Source organism: Zophobas morio, unplaced genomic scaffold, assembly GCF_036711695.1.
Source record: "Zophobas morio isolate AGI-343-1 ecotype UQ-CSIRO unplaced genomic scaffold, CSIRO_AGI_Zmor_V1 ptg000108l, whole genome shotgun sequence".
Lineage (NCBI taxonomy): Eukaryota > Metazoa > Arthropoda > Insecta > Coleoptera > Tenebrionidae > Zophobas > Zophobas morio.
Genome location: NW_026972213.1, coordinates 1979795 through 1997481, shown reverse-complemented (window position 1 = coordinate 1997481; position 17687 = coordinate 1979795). Strand labels below are relative to the sequence as shown.

The 17687-nt window shown below is 34.4% G+C and overlaps 2 protein-coding genes across 16 annotated transcripts in view; one reads left to right on the top strand and one right to left on the bottom strand.

Moving 5' to 3' along the window:
- LOC135144839 (protein lingerer) overlaps positions 1-15266 on the top strand; it is a 31953-nt gene extending 16687 nt beyond the window's left edge. For 3 of the 6 annotated variants that reach the window (XM_064076958.1, XM_064076954.1, XM_064076955.1), the window contains exons 6-15: positions 3830-4108; positions 4162-4386; positions 4954-5176; positions 5449-5667; positions 5722-5879; positions 8054-8326; positions 12326-12574; positions 13049-13231; positions 13867-13896; positions 14151-15266. In XM_064076958.1, the coding sequence (XP_063933028.1) occupies positions 3830-4108; positions 4162-4386; positions 4954-5176; positions 5449-5667; positions 5722-5879; positions 8054-8326; positions 12326-12574; positions 13049-13231; positions 13867-13896; positions 14151-14249 (1938 nt within the window). In that variant the 3' untranslated portion in view covers positions 14250-15266. The remainder of the gene's footprint in view (positions 1-3829; positions 4109-4161; positions 4387-4953; positions 5177-5448; positions 5668-5721; positions 5880-8053; positions 8327-12325; positions 12575-13048; positions 13232-13866; positions 13897-14150) is intronic. The other 3 variants (XM_064076957.1, XM_064076959.1, XM_064076956.1) reach the window with 3 other exon arrangements.
- Positions 15267-15449: 183 nt separating this feature from the next.
- Positions 15450-17687, bottom strand: part of LOC135144836 (ubiquitin carboxyl-terminal hydrolase puf) — a 47688-nt gene continuing 45450 nt past the window's right edge. For all 10 annotated transcript variants that reach the window (XM_064076941.1, XM_064076942.1, XM_064076944.1 and 7 more), the window contains one exon: positions 15450-16045. In XM_064076941.1, the coding sequence (XP_063933011.1) occupies positions 15810-16045 (236 nt within the window). In that variant the 3' untranslated portion in view covers positions 15450-15809. The remainder of the gene's footprint in view (positions 16046-17687) is intronic.

Genomic DNA, 17687 nt, shown 5'->3' with positions numbered 1-17687 from the left:
AAAAAAATAAAAAATGTTGTCTAAAAAATTAAAAAAAAAATTGGTGGGCCAGCCTTATCACTTAGGGGTATAAAAAATATTTTACTAGACCTACCGAATAAACACAAAAAATTTCATAAAAATCGGTCAAGCCGTTTCGGAGGAGTTTGGTTACAAACACTGTGACACAAGAATTTTATATTAGATTATTTTGGAACAAATTTCATTACCATAAAAATGGTTATACTGAGTCGACCTTAAAAGATAGACACATGCTGTCGGAGACTTTTCTTTAGAACTTTTAGAAGGGAACAATTCCATCATACATGATTTTTATGTAATTTTAATCGTTTAAGCAGCGTAAGCAACAGAAGCTGTCAAAAGAGGAATAATTTTCCCGTTTTTCCGATATTTTTCATTGCTGCTCCACTCCTATTGATCGTAGCGTGATGTTATGTAATCTATAATCTTCCTCGATAAATGGACTATCCAACACAACAAGATTTTTTTAATTCGAACCAGTAGTTTCTGAGATTAGCGCGTTCAACCAAACAAACTCTTCAGCTTTATAATATAAGTAAGTATAGAAATGTAGATAAAAATGCCCTTTTTTTTTTAATCTCAAAATTGTTTTCTTCTTATTTTCCAATGGACACAAGTTAATACAAAATTTGACACATCTAAGCTTCTGGCAATTTGATTTCCAATTGAGAGATGCAGTGAAGATAATCTGCATTGAGCCATTGTGTTTCTTAAAAAATTTTTAGTCATTTTTAATTTCGAAAAAGATCTTTCCGCTGAAGCCACCGAAAGAGGTATGGTAAGAAAAATGAAACTGCTGTGATAATTTCAGTGAAACTAGTGCAGGTAGATCATTCTGTAATAATTTCCCAGTCCAGTTTTTTTTTACTTACATTTTTTTTTTCACGTCTTATTACAGCATGAAGTTTCACTGTAGATCTGAGGACAAAATTTAAGTATTTTGTTGTCTTGCATCATAAATTAGTCATATTTTTGTCGGATAAAGATTGGTAATTTACTACATAGGGTGTTAGATTTGCCACAATGGGATTGCGACACTGCGACAGGTTTATTAGAAACAGATGCTGCTGCATTTTTGACCGCCGATGCCGGTCGCTAAAACCCGAATTTATTGAGTCTATGATATTGAGATGCCGCCAAAAGTCCAGCCCTTTGCAGCAAAAAATTTGTAAATAGTACTAAATGGCAATGAACGATTGATCCTGGGATTACCGCACATTTTCGATTTTTTTATTTTGGGATGTAATTTGGGCAATAATATAAAAAAATCTAATAAAAAAAAAAGGTTCGTGTGACCGGACCGGGCCCCTTGAAGCAGCGGGCCCGTGTTCCGGCGAACACATGGAACACCGATAGTTACGCCACTGCTGTCTATCTGTCGTCTGCGTCGATTTTTATTAGACACGTAATCGCTGAAACTAAAAGCAAATTTTGTACGTATTTTACTATACGAATATCATGTAGATGTAGGTGGTAAACCGCTAATCAAAATTTGGCTAATTAACCCCACTAACAATTTGATGTCGTAATTTCAAAGAATTAAATTTTAAAATTATTTAGATGTTATACAACAATATAGTCCTATACTTGTGGTGTAGGAATGCGCTTTGAGTTTTTTCCCTAATTGTCTTAATTTTCGCAAAAAATTAACACATTATAATAACGTTTTACCACTAACTAAGGATATAATCATTTGTGGACCGATGGTCGCACGTTCGATACCAAACTTGGTCGTTCCTTTTTTTTTTCCTTTTGTGCTGTCACTAGTTGGTGACGCCATCACAAATCTTTTATTCCTTGAATTAAGAACGAGTCACCCCATTTTCCTGAAAATATGAGAATACGCATGTCACTTTTTGTCTGTTTTGAGCAGACAAACTCATTCAAATCAAACTAATTTCTACGTGACATTCTTTCGATGTATAAACATAAACACTTGAAGTTAAGCTTGTATCTGCTTTAAATATATTTTCCATTATCCGTACTCGGGGGCGCAAATTCTTGGCACAGGAGCTGCGGGGGTGTCATTTACGCCGCTAGTTTTTACTTTATAAAGGTTATCATAAAACGAAAATCCCAAAATCAAATTTTATTTTTTTTTAAAGAAGTGGGTTTTGTTGGATTATAGTTCATTTTCTTAAAATTGCTTTTGGAAAGATTAATTTAAGGAACACAGAACAACGATCAATATTTTTAAAAATTAAAAAAAAAACAATTAATCATTTAATTTTGCTGATTGAATTAAAAGTAGTTTTTTAATTTTATGTAAATGATAATTTTTTATTTTTATGTATAGGCGTTTTTAAAAAATTGCAGAATATCTTTGATAATTTATCTGAACATTTGAATTTGTTTGTACTTCAAGGGCCGAGATGTTCTATTTAACTTTATACCAATTTTACTGTTTTTTGTAAACAGAAAAAAATAATTACCATGTACGGAAATTTTCAGCGGAAAAAATATTTAGTTGCGTAAAGTTGCTAGATAGCCGTTTGTTGTTTTAAAGTACCAAAGTGTTTAAAAAGTCATTTTTACAAAATTAAATAACATATTTTTATTCTTGTTGTTTATTAATTCACTCTTGTGGTAAATTGCCATTAGGCATTCATGTGTTCACTCCTTCCAAAAACACAGTGACTTCACCTCAAAACTTTCCGAACTCATTTAAAATGTTCACAATAGCATGCTTCTCATGTAGGTTCTCATATTTTTTACAGTTGTTTATAGAAAATGTTTTCAAAAAATTAATGAGTGAAGCAATGTTTGTGATTGGTTAAATAAAAAAAGAGGTCCTGGTATTTTCCTAAAATTCTGGGAATGCAATACTGTGTTCCTGGCGTTACACTATGTCTACTCAAATTAATATGTCTGTCCGCATTAAAAAGTTGGCGACATCCAAAATTTTATATACAAAATCACATTCGAAATATACGCATTTCATGCTCTTTTACCAGTAAGTTAATAATCCACCCTTATTTTAATTTTAACTTACAGATAATAGAAAATAAAATTTACAGAATCAAATTTTATAATTTGTCTAAGAAACTGGTTTTGGTTTATTGTGCTTCAAAGGTCTGTCTAAACAACTTTACACCAACTTTTTGGGCAGTGCTTTCGGACCAATGTGAGTTTTGACTACCTTTCGCTTCATTTTGTTTGGTTGTTACCTAAAAAAAGATATTTTCAGAGTTGTCATCAGTCAGTAGCTCTGAAAAAAATCTGTAATGTAAGGTTCGTTGCGGACATTTTATTTATTTTATTATTAAACATTTTTCTTTTATGCTAATTTATTTCAGGATTTGCTTTCTCTGTGAGTCAAAAAAAGTCAGTTTCACAGCAATTTAGCGCTTTAAAAATAAACGTATAAATGTAATTTTTTTCTCATTTGTGTACAGTATTTAAAAATGGGTTGAACAAATAATAATTTTATCGTTAGCACTGATTAGTTAGACAAAATGTAATTATATCCGCATTTGCGTCACTGCTTCTTTGCTATTCACGCAAGACCTTCATTACAATATTTTATACGGTTTTCTGCATTGTCCAATTTGTAATAAATTTTTACGTGGTGACTATACAAAAGATTCACAGTATTTTTATTTTTTTTTTTCAATGATGAAACCAGATGACGAGACTGAGACTTTGACGGCGTTCACTTCTCATTATTTTGACAAGTTTTTTGTTAATTTAAACGAGATGTGTTCACTTGTCATTGTTCGTTGTTGATTTGGCAGCCTGAGTCCTTTTATCTTTAAGTTCATTCATTCTATCTCTTACTAGTGGATTAAAATGCTTATTTACATTTCAGATTCCTGCGAGCGCAGTGGAAATGCCTGGAGATCTAAACAGTACCATCGGCTACTTGGATGTCCAGTTTGGTGCGATGGACTTCATGTCGGACAGCAATTCCTTCGACGCTGTCAACGACAACAAGTATGGTTCCACGAACGCATCAAATTTGGACAGCACGACTGTCACATCGACTGGTAACATGGATCTCAATGCCGCAAATCAAAATTCCACTCTAGATGCGTATTCACCAAAATCTAATACCCAAAGCAGTATTAGCTCGGCGTTAACGCAGAGCGTAAGTGTACTTACTGAGTGTTTGAATCTGTGGCTAATTTGTGTGTTATGCAGCTTACAAATACGGATAGCATTCCACAAACAAGCGAACACTTAACCAACGCTTACAATTCGGCGCCGAGGAGTTCGACCGGCAGTACGGCAACGCCATCTGTGACGCCGTCAGGACTTGATATCGGGAAGCAGGGAGACAACCACTCGTACTCGCAACCATCAACGTATAATTCCTACCAACAGAAGACTAACACATACAACACTACGACGTATAGTGGGACGCAGGTATATTTTATTCGTTCACACTAAATAATTTTAGTTATTTTGTTTTTGAATGTGTCTTCAATTCTCTTCAAAAGCTATGAAATTGTGGATTTTTGTATTTATTTATTTTACAGAGGAATGACAGTTTGTACGTTTGTCAAGTGAGAGATTAGCAGATTTTAGAGACTTTTTGATAAAGTTTAGTTTTTAGTATAAAACATACTTTTTATGGCAAAATTTTCCTAAATAAGATAAGAAATCTATAAATTCACAATTGTTCATAGTTCAAGTTAAGATGCGTTTTATACAGTTGAACATTTATTTATATCACATCTGCCAAACCTTTATATTACCTCATATAATTGTGCGGTAATGAACTCCTTTCAGATATTTTTATGATGAAACGATGACGAGACTGAGGGGCTTTTTATGCAGTTGAATTCTTACAATCGACGAGTTTTTTGTTAATTGTTAAAAGTTCTTCTGTTGAATTGCCCTATAGGATTGATGTTGGCATCCTGAATTGTTTAATTTCTTTTGTTGTGTATATTGCATAAAAAATTTGAGACTAAAATACGAACATTTCAGACTTCCAATTCATACGTTTCCAACCAAGCCAACAGCAATTATGCGAACAGTCAGGCGGCCCCCTACAACACTCCGTATCAGAATGCGTACTCATCGGCGGCGTCATATCAGTCTAATGCAAATGCTGGTGCTTTCCCGTCGATAAGTCAAGCGAACTCATACCCCTCGAATAACCAGTCGTACCAACAAAATTCTGCTCAGTCAGTGTATGGTGCTAACGCAGGTAAGATTCATAATGTAGAATATAGTATAACTCGTTGAAAATCTAAGTGGGAATTCAGAATTAAAAAAAAAAAAACGATTTCAAGTAATAGACTTGATCACTCATATAATCTGTAAAATTATTTTTAAAATGTAGGTTATAAAAGTAATCTGCGGTGTGGAAATATTTTTCCTACGGCACTAACGATATTCATTATTTTATACTCGCGAGTTGAACTCCCTCTTAAATAAAACCAGACTTTTCAAATTAAATGCGATATGTTTGCTTGATAGGTTTGAACAACAGTTCAAATTTGGGCAACACAACGACGAGTCAGTACAACAGTTACAGTTCGGCGAGTAATCACAAACTCGGGAAAGACAGCGGCTATGACAACAGTTCGAACACAGTTAGTAATACGCAAACAACGACGTCGAGTAATGTTACGTCAACGACCGCTCTTTCATTGTCTCAAACGACGGTTTCGGTTACGAAATCGACGACAACGTTAGGTTCGTGTAGTTCTGTCCGTTATTTTAAAGAGGAAACATGTTTTTCTTTTACAGCCGCGAAGAATTCCAGTAGTGTTGTTTCAAATATACCTCCAGGTGTAGCACCCGTGATGAGCACTCCCTACATTATGGGCCAAGTTCCGTATTTCCAACCGCCGCAGGTCTATTCATACGAGGAAATGCAACTACTACAGCAAAGGCTGCCACATATGGTGTGTATTATGGGCTTTATAATAAATCCACCGATAGCATGCGTTTGCACTATGTGTGGGAACATCAGCTTCACTTCAATGTGAATATGAATACACAACAGGGTTGGATTTTGATGAGAGGGTTTATTAGGTTTGGTTTTAATCCTATTAAGGGATGTTACACTAGTACGCTTGGTTTTCGTTTTGAAAACGCGAAAGATTTTTGAGTTGACGTGGTCGTACAGGTGATGAACCAATTAAAGCTGGTTCCTATGAAGACTTAGGAGAATTTCTATAGCTTAAATTTTCTCTGCTTACTCAAAGAAAGTAAGAATTTCTCCGTTAATTTTCTCCTTAATGGTTGAGGAAAAAATCGATTTTTCAGTAATTTGAAAAAAGTCGGTTACAAAATTTTCTCATGAAACGTTTGGGTTTATTAATATTTCCAGTATACATCTAGATTGAGGCTGTTATTTCGTTGCCGTTTGGACGGTGCATCACAGTCATAATGGTGCCCTCCCTAGTTATTTTAATGTGTTTTGTACTTTGATAACAATACATAAATTCAGTAAAAGCTTGCTTTTTAGTAATCATGTTTTGATCATTTCAGTTTAAATATTATTCAAAACAAAAATCGTGAAGATTTTTTTATTGCTTGAAAGCAGTGTAAAAATGCTCAAACCTTATCAGTGGATTTACATTTCGTGTTTTGCGGTGTAATTTTTTAATCTCTTTTGTATTTTATAGAAGCTTTACTGTGCGCTATTTCGTGCAAGTTTGTTATTTGTTTTTTTCATTGACTACATCCGTTAATATTATTAGCACCAATAACGCTAGCGCAATGTGTGTTAACTTATACTTTTTAAATGTGTGTTATTGCATTTTTTATGAGATATTGTTTTCCGTTATAATTTTGTAATGCTTGTGTTGAGATTATGAATTTCTGCTTTTTGACTTTTAGTGAGTTTATTACTTCCTTTTTACCAAGTTTTGACATTATTTTTAATTGTAATAAACTCATTTAAAGCACAGCTTCTCGTTTTATCAAATAAATTTGTTATTTATATTGTCATTCGTGCATGAAACTATTGAAATTTTATGCTTTTTAGATTTCGTTATTAACATAAAATGTAATTTTTTTGTTAAAACTACAAAATACAAAATGCGACACCATAGAGGGGATGACTTTTCTTGTTTTCATGAAAATGCATCTTTTTTTTGTGGGCACCTTTCAGTTTGGGAGATTGATGATGAAAATTAGTGGAGCTCAGTGTGCTAAACGTAGTATCAAATTGTGTAGCTTCAGAAACTACTAGAAGTTAAATACTACCAGGTTCCCGTACTTCGTATTACCTTTTATTTTGTGACCATTGTGCATCCAGTATGTTCAAAAAATTTAACGAAAGATTTATGAATAAAAATAGCTTTAAAACATTCAAACAGATAAACGTTTTTATAAGGAGTGAGCATTTAAAAAAGAAAAAAAAATGAAATTCGGATTGATCGGTGATTATGACGTCATCGATCTGTACGTTTTAATATGAAAACAATGTTTCAATTTCAGTTATGACATATTTGAAATGTGTTCTTAAAATTTTGTTGTATGTTCGATAATACTATCAGTGACGCCATAACTTCAAGTTTGCTTCACATTTTTTCTACATACTGTACATTTTAACCGCCCAGTTTCAGAGATCTTCCTAATGTAAAAAAAAATTTAAATGTTGCTTTATTTCCCAACATGTCATTCTTTCATCTGTTACTCAGGAACTATAATTTGCCTACATGTACTGTAACAATCAGCGCTGTGTGCACTTTCAAACCATTTATCCACCTTCCTAATAAACCCCATGTTTGTTTGTTCTGTTGTGTCTTAGAGTCTGACTGGCTTCAGCTTGCATCGTGCCGCTGTCGCTGCCGCACTTAACTCGCTGGAGTTAAGGTTGTTTGACACAAGCGGTTAGCTACAGCGGCACGTCGATGTGCGTGTGTATAAACTTCTTCTCACTCATTGGCATCAAAATGACTCACCCGTTTTTATGTACATAATTCGCTGAATACTTAACAGTGGTCCAGCTAATTCTGTTGCTTTAGTCTCTGACAATGTGTACAGCAAAGCTTGCTAATAATAATGTTTTTTTTTAACTGGGCAAGTCGTTTTGATAGAGTGACAAGTTCGTTTATTATGTATTCAGACGACTCCCTACTATGACATGAGTTACCAGACTCCGACGACGTTGGCCGCTGTAAGAGATGGCACTTTGGGCAACGTAGGTTATTCGATCTCAGACGGAAGGTTTACGAGGGGTGACAACAACGCTTCGCCTGTACCTTCGACGCTGTCGCAACAGACTAGCACCTTGACGCAAGGACATCAGGCTGGACCTATACTTGCCGGTACTGGTCCGCCGTATTTCTTCACTGCGTTGAATACTTTCCCTAATTATCAGTTTGGCACGATGTATACGGTGAGTTTTTATTAGTTTAAGGTAATATTTGCATTTGTGTTGGGACGATTCTGTAGAGTTTGCATGGTTTTACGGTCGATCCGGCCCAAGGCTGGGATTGGTTTGACCGGTACTGAACATCATTTACTGCGTAAGTATATAATGCAGTTATTACAAATCTGCTTAAAATTTAAACAGTTCATGATAAAATAATGGGTAAAAAAAATTGGATGACGATACTATTAAAAAAAATTTTTTTTAATAGATTTAAAAATTGGAAGGTCAGCACTTCCGAGTGACCAAAATTTATTGTATTGTTTAGTTTCTATGGACGCTACTATCAAAAAACATTCACACATTAATTGTAGATTTTACAGTTTTCGTTGTTGCTGTACATTTTAAACTTGTCGAACTAGATGACACCACGATTGATTTGAATTTTGAAGTATTTATTGATTTAGTTCCATTTTTATCCTTTCAGAAAAACTGCAAGAATTGTATTTTTTAACCGCTCGCTGCAACTTTTATGCTTCATTATATTGAATTAACATCAGATTATGAATTGTAAAAGAAATCTAAAGGATATACTATAAAACAATATCGGGTTTTTCTTAATTGCGATTAATTATTAAAACGATGGCTCTATAAGTAAATAATTTATTGCTTAATTTAAAGGGTACATTCAAATCACATTTCAATTTAACAATGCAAATAAACTTCAAACTACATTTTAACTTATTTTGAGATGGAAAGATCATCGTATTTTCAAAACAAAAAAGTTGTCATTTGGCAAAATCAGTCTTATCTTAGTAAGTACCAGCCCCGTCCATTCGCCCTCCATTTTCTTATAGTTTGCCAATATCAGTCTTATCTCAGCAGGTACTAGCATTCCAAGAAAATAAAGTGCGGGTGGGCGGGGCTAGTGCTTGCCAAAATAAGACTGATTTTGGCAAATCGCATACCCAAGAAGTAAATAACGGGTGGGTGGGCGGGGCCAATACTTGTCAAGATAAGACTGATTTTGGTAAATGATATAGCCTCTGCTCTTCATTTTCTTAGAGAGTAGGTTATTTGCCAATATTAGTCTTATCTTAGCAGGCACTGACCCCACCCACCCACCCTCTCTTTCCTCAGAGGATATGTTATTTGCCAAAATCAGTCTTATCGTGGCAATTACTAGGCCCGCCCACCCACCCTCTCTTTTCCTAGCGGGTATGTGATTTGCCAAAATCAGTTTTATCTTGGCAGGTACTAGTCCCGCCCACCCACCCTCTCTTTTCTTAGAGGGTATGTAATTTGCCAAAATCAGTCTTATCTTAGCAGGTACTATCATTCTAAGAAAATAAAGGGCGGATGGGGGGGCTGGTGCTTACCAAGATCAAGCTGATATTGTCAAATAACATACCTTCTAAGAAAATAACGGGTGGGTGGGTGGGGCTAGTACTTGCCAAAATAAGGCTGATTTTGGCAAATGATACACCCTCTACTCTTCGTTTTCTTAGAGGGTAGGTCATTTGCCAATATCAGTCTTATCTTAGCAGGCACTAGCCCCACCCACCCACCCCAATCTCAATTGTGACATGAATATTTCTCTAAAAAAATTTACCCTTTTAAAAACATTTCATATGTTAATTTCTTGTAGAGTAACGAGGATTTTGCAACTGAACTCCGTCCTTCAGCTCACGATGAATAAAATATTCATCACATTGGAGAAGGGGTGGGTGGGCGGGGCTTATATTTGGCCTATTTTTTCTTAATATACAGAGTCTTCTTTTACCAACAAGAAACTGACAATATATTTAACTATTCTGTTGTTAAAAGAAAAATCTATATATTAAAAAAAAATGCCCCACCCAGCCGCCCCGGTCTCAATTGTGACATCAGTATTTCTCTATAAAATCTACCCTTTTAAAAACATATTTCATCTGGTAATTTCTTACAGAGAAACGAGGATTTTGCAACTCCACCCGTCACTCACCATGAATAGAATATTCATCACAATTGAGAAGGGGTGGGTGGGCGGGGCTTATATTTGGTCCGTTTTTTTGTAGTATACGAAGTCTTTTTTTTTCAACAAGAAACTGACAATATGTTTAACTGTCCTGTTGTTATAAAAATATATATCTTCTTTTTTGTGCATTTTAGAAGTGCAGTTGTAGTAGATAAAATCGATCAAATCTGGTAAGACCATTCGTACATTGCTAACCCTTTTTCACAATACTTAATTGGCCTTTTCAAGAATTAAATTTTACTCATAGAAATGATAAAAACATAGAGATGATTAAATGTAATTTATCAATTTTGAGCCAACCATTTTTTGACATATTTTCGTGTCCAAGGCGATATAAATCTGTAGCAATTAAATAAATATTTTGAATGTCGACGTTTCATGACGCCTAGAGTTCCCCGATTCCTTCTGTCTTTGTCAATTTTTTTTAGACAGATGATCTCCAAAACAATGGGACCGATTGTTGTCAAATTTTATGTGTTTATCGTGTAGATTAGATTGTAAAATGCTAACTAAAATTTGTTCAATTATCCCCCACCCACAATTTGATGATGTCACTTTAAAATTTCGCATGTAAATATTATTGAAATTTTATAAAATAAAAAGAAAACATTCTATGTAACATTTTGCAATTTTTTTAAAGTACAAAACTGAAATAATGTAAGTGAACACTGAAGGGTCATTTTTTTACGTCATGTAAACGTAGTTTTTTTGTTTTTCAAGAATGGCCAGCAGTTTTTTTTTAACTCCCGACTGAAAAAGTGGGCTGTTATAATTTTGACCTCTTCGTCTGTCTCCCTGTGTCTGTGGCACCATAATTCCCAAATGGATGAACTAACTTCAATGTGGCTTTTTTTGTTTGAAAATTTGTTCGATCGGGATGGTTTTTAGCTGTGTTCGATGGCAATAACTTAACCTCACTTTTAACTTTGCAGCCTTTTATTTATTTGTGGATTTGTCTGTGGCACCGTATTTCCCAAACGGATGGACCGATTTCGATGCAGTGTTTTTTAGTTGAAAGCTGGTCTCATCAGGATGGTTGTTATCAATGTATACTTGACGATAATCACTTCAATTATTTCAGAATCAGCTGATGTTTGTGTGTCTTTGTTGCGCCGATAACACCAGTACAGTGATTTAAATATCCAGTAGAGAAAACATTAGAAAAGTGTAATTTTAATTTAAAGAAAGTTTTTACTTGGATTATCTGCGCCGCAGTTTCCATCTTACGATTTTAGCAAATTTTTTTCCGAAAATTTCCCCCCCGCAAATTTTTGTTCCCTCTGTCTCCGAATAATAGTTTTTAAACGATCACTGACCACTCCTTGAACTAATTGAAGAAATTAAAATGATTAAACAAGTTTGGTACAAATTTCGCTAAATCTAAAAGTTTCGCAGATTTATTTTCCTTCCCATTACATGAATCCGCTTCATTCGCATGAAAATAAACTGCTATCACAAATTGATCATGTTCCTTACTAGAAAAAAAAAGTTATACTTTCATAACAATACTCCAAAGATACGTCATTCGGGTGTTTAGTTGTAAAAGTCGTCAAGTTGATGTTGATTTTTTTGTAAGGTTAGGTTTAAAATAGAGGCCACCGTCGGGAACGATGATTATTCAAGCAGTCGTATCCACGAGAGTACAGTCAAGTTGCGCCGGAATTATTTTGTACATAATCGCTGTGTAATAATCAGTCGTGTAATTCGAGTTATTAAGAAATAAATTGTTGAGTTTAACCCACGCCGATTTTATTCACCGATCAACGTAACAATATACTTAACGTTTTTTTATATTTGTTATTTTCTGTTAAATAAAAGGTACGGAAAACTATCATTTATAGTTCAGTAATGTTAGTTTTATTGCATGTCCATTTGATTGTGAATAGCATTTGTTCGTAGAATATGATTTTTGTAGGAATTTATTTAGGTGATCTGTGCCGTACGATTGATAGCAGCTACACAGATCGTAGATGTGTAATATAAAAATTTGTAAATTTTGTTAATTACAGCAACTGCCTGCTGCGACGAATGCTCACGGCTCGAGCAACAGCACTCAGTATCCGAAACCAGCGACGTACGGTTCGGGTTACGGCAGTTACGATACGCTAAGTCAAACGCAAGATTACAACAAAACTGGTTACGTTGGCAACAACCAGGGGCAGAAAGGGGGCGGAGTTAACGCGACGTCGACGGGTTCCAGTGGAAACGACTTATCTGCTATGTATGGCAAATCACATGCAGCTCTAGGAAAAGTTAATGTAAGTACAATACTTAACAGATTCATGAAACTTCTGTGAGCGCTATGATAGTGGTGATCCTTGAGTTATGAATATGATTATACTCGGAACGTTGTTTACGTATTCACTAAAATTTTATGACGGAATTTTGGGAAAATTTGTTTTTCAAATGTTTGATGGCACATTGAAATTTTAAACATACGTGTCTGCTGGTACAGTGTCATTTAAAGTCTCTTGTGCATACAAAAATAACGTTCTGGGAACAACTGTTGTTATTGTTAGGAAACAAAAACTCTCGTTCTGAGTTGGTTCCACTAGAAAAATCCCCTACCTTTCCAAAAATATATAATTTTATAACCCCTGTTTCACTTTCTTCCATTCCGTGCCGTTGATTAGAAGTATTAACAATTTATAAGAACAAATAAAGCTTGTTTTAAATGTTCAACTCCTGAAATGTTGTCGGTTTAAATATAAAACTTTGGCATGTTGTTCCAGTCGTATGACAAACAAGGTTTTCATTCCGGTACGCCACCACCCTTTGCTGGTACATTGCATGCTGGTCAGAACGCAGGGCTGGCCCCTAGCGGAACGGGTTATGGACCACAGGTTTATATTCCAACAATGACGCCACATCAGCAGCAACTTTCAACTCAGTTGATGCATCAGCCGCTTCATCAGGTATTTTTCGAAATATTGTGATTGCTTACATCGAAATTACCGATTTGCGTTCGATTTTTTATTCCAAGGACTCAAAAATAACATTTGCGTGTCACGTTTTTGGTGGAAAGGACGAAGGACGTCACTATTTATTTTCTCTAAATTTGCTGTAATCCACGCCAGCGACGACGAAGTGTCGGTTCAGCAAGATGTGTGACAAAGGTTATGTTAATGGTCGAGACAAGAACGCCATTTTTTATAGCACTACAAATTTGTTTGTGTCATGTAAATATTAGTAATCTTATTATATGAATTTTTCAAATACTCCTTATAGAAAAAATGTCTTTAGAAAAAATTATAGGCAAGTAAAAATGTCGATTTGGTTCCTGCGGTACTAGTATTAGTCGTAAAATTTTATATGTATTAAAAAACTAGATGTGTACTTGTTGGAAGATGTCCAATATATCTTGCTGAACTGAGACGATAGTTGTACAATATTAAAGTCGTCAAATTAAAACAAAAATTTTCGTCAAATAATGCATGTTTTTGGCAATGTTATTTTACATCGCTTCTTATTTGATGCGACTTGGATTCAATCGGTCACAAACAGCATGAATCACAAACTTTTAAGTTACTTAGATTTGTTTTGCTTGTAGATGGATGTCAGGCACCAAGGCCGACGCGTGGTAAGTCATTTCGGGACACACCATGCCTATATTTTGTGTTTGTGCATTGCTGTTTGTTGCAGGCTTTGTTTCTAACCAACAGTAGTGTTTAATTTCTCATTTGGAAAATGTTTTAAGTGCTAATTTCTTTTGAACCAACTTTTGTAAAACTAGCTTGTAATAATCCTGTTTTTTTGTTTTTGAATTTGGTTGCGGGTTTTTGGGGAACGTTTTCTCCGTTCGGTGGAAGGTACTGACGATGTGTTTGTTGTTAGGATTCTGGAAATAACAGTGGAAATCGCTCGCAGACATCCAACCCGGCCAAAGGGGGCACAAAACAGCCATACCCAACCTCATACTGGAACCAAGCCTAAGACGATTCGGATTCGGCCGCTCATTGCTTTGCCCCGCCCGATTGATAACGAAACAAGAGTTTCCAATTGATAGTTATTAATGAATTAGCTTTTAATTGTATTTTATAGAGCGTATCAACGTCATAAATTATTCTCCTTATGTATTTATTTCTGTCTCCAGTTTATTGGGGACGTTTACTTTATGACTTTTTATGTGAAATAAATGACTTGTGCGATATTTTTTTACATTTGTTAATTAGTACACATCCACAGCTTCTTGTTTTTGTTTTCGTGTTAGTGTTTGCATAGGGTGCAATTTACGTGCAATTTTGTAATGGAATCGACTGTGGATGCATTTCAGTTCTTTTCTTGTTCTGGCCAGTGGATGTCGCAAAACGCTTATGTACTTTAAATCTAATGTTTACTATTACCTTAATCTCAAGTGTGTATTATATATGATTTTTTTTTTAAGATGAATTAGTTTTGATTTTTTTTTAATAACTATTATATTTATACTTATTAGTAAGACCTGTTTTTGTTGAGGCGAGTTGGTGAGCAGTGAAGCTGTAAGAATTTTGAAGTCAATTTAAAGTTTCTCGGTTTTTTATAAATGGACAAGGATTTCATACAGTTAAAATGTAAATACAGCTTTAGAGTTACAAAGGAATTTTCGTACTGAATCACATGCTCTGTACCTAGTTCTGCCTGTGCATTGTGCAGTAGATTAGACAATTCTGATAGATTAATTGACGTATGATGCGCAGTCGTTTCGACTGACCGCTTGGGTCTCTCCCATCTTCTGAAAAACTCGTAAGACGGTACGTTAAGGATCGCAGAGTTTACGCAGGGGAATAGTGAGACGCCTAAGTTTTAACCTACAATGTTTAGGTAGATTTATTAACTAAATTATCTTGTGTATCTATATGCTACTTGTATAAAATAATCACTTATAATTATGTAGACACTGTATATGTGTAGTTTTGTTTTTGTATTTGCTAATTAATTACGATATGGAAAATACACATGGATAAACCTTGACACACCTACCGTGTATCGTTTATTATTATATTTTGTATTTACATTTTGTAGATTCATAAAAGAGGTATGAATGTTCGAAAGAATAAACATTAATAAAACCGACACTCACGTTATCTCGTCTTTCACACGCACACTCGCGTCGGGTCCTCTAGTTCAAATTCGGGGGGTAAATCAAAAATCGTATACGGCAACATATAAAAGAGATATTTTATTAACAGTCTTGTAATGAAAAAGTTTACAGTGAAAATTTAAGAAGCATGAAATAATACAATGAAATCTGTTTACAAGCATGTTAACGAGGTTTATAGAGGATACATGCTTAAATTAATAGAATTTAATTATTAAATTAATCTTAAGGCAAAAAACCCTGCTACTCGCAACCACGGCGGGTGGTTGCCATTTAAAGCTCTAAAATTTACAAAAGTATAACCATCCAGTTATTGCAAGTATCTACAATGAAAAATTAAAAACACATCGATATCGAAAAGCGGTTTTGTATCTGTAAAGAACACTTAAAAAGAGTTTGGTCATACAAAATAAAAATTAAGCCTTTTTATCAACAATGGCGAGTAGTTCGTTCAATATCGATTCCAACAACTTGAAGTTCGCCAAAGGACCTTTAACTTTTTCATCGGCACTATCGTCACCACCGGATGTGTTCTGCGTTTCTGAATCACTGCCACTTTTCAGTTTACTCGTTTTATCACTAGTGTCTGTTGAAGTACTCGGTCCATCTTCACTTACGACTTTCGCAGCTTCACCATCTGCTTTTTCTTTATCTGCAAAGCATGATTATTTTCATTACTAAATATGAAAAAAAAAAAATTGTAGAAGAGAGGTCAAACGGCTGCATGACTAGATATTGGCTACATCGAACCCTACATTGCAAAATGCTAGACACAATTGCTTTATTTAATAACAATGAATTTTATTAAGCACCGTGCGAAAATAAAATGAATTGGAGTGGAAGTTGCCTGTCAAGGTTTGGGTGGTACTACTGCTGTTAATTTGGCGTAAATTAGTGTCGATATAACCCTTAACTGACTACAGTCACTAGGAGTCGGTTTACAGCTCAGTTAGATATATGATTACGATTAAATTTTTAATGAGGCGTTAAAGTACCACGTGCTCGACTCTACGCCAATCAGACGTCGTTAAACGCCTTGTTAAATGCGCGATTAACTTAATCTCAGTTAAAGTATTCCATAAACCGGTTGATGTGTTCAGATTTCAGGTCTATCAGTCAACTCTAATTCGTTTTATTTTCGGGATCACGGTAGTTATGAACACGTCATATTTTTCGTGAAAGAGCTAGTTCCTAGTCTAGAATTGCTTTTCTGTAGAACTATGGACTTGTGACTAAACTTGTTTTCCGAGCACCTCTTTATGCTTAGCTATGACGACAATAGAGATGAAATTTTGTACACCCCTGATTTTGATTTGATATTTATTCAAAAATTTTGAATATCGGACCAATTTAAAAATCGATAACTTTTGTATTTTAAGAGCTGTGAAAAGTCAAGAAAACGTGAAATTCTTAAAGTTAAAATTATATTGCTGCGGAAATAATGACTGGAATAGTACGAGAATAATTATTCTTAGGACATCCATTTTTTTAATATTTTATTTGACTCCCACAAATAATAATCTCCATTACAACGCAAACATTTACTTATGTCAAGGGTGTGCAAAATAAGAACTTTGTTTCATTGTTTAGTACTATATATATTTTAAAGCAATTTTTTAGTAAATAAAATTTTGTATTCTATTTATTTTTTATTTTAAAACCCCAAACACTGCATTTCTAACACAATTTAAACATAGTTTAAGTCTTAAACATATTTTTTCTCATAGAAATACCATACGTGATATACTCGTATCTGTAGTAGAAATCTATCTAGGAAGGTATTTACTTTTTAACTTGCAATGAATACGATGACTAAATATGCAAGGTGTACTAACTCCCGTTTCCGTCTGTCTTTCTGTATCCATTTTTATTAGACAAGTAATCTCCAAAACTACTGGACCAATTGTTAGGAACATCATGTAGACGGGTAAACACTAAGTAAAATTTGGATAATCTTCCTCACCAGCAATGGGATGACGTCATGTCCAAAATTTTTTTCAATTTTTAAAAAATAAGATACTTCTTGCGGATACTTGTGGAATGTGAATCCGTGTCGAATTTTCACCCTAGGCATCCCGAATTTTTGTAAAAAATTCAAAACTGAATAACAATATTTTGCAATATACGACCAATTTTTTTAAGATGTACAGTAGTAGAAAAACTTCAAACATAAGAACTCAGTTGTGTTTTTAATATCTCTGAGTTCTACGCAAATGTCACAAGATATTGTTAAAAAGTATTGCGAAATGTCTCATATAATTTGATTTAAATTAAATTAATAAGTCCCACATGAA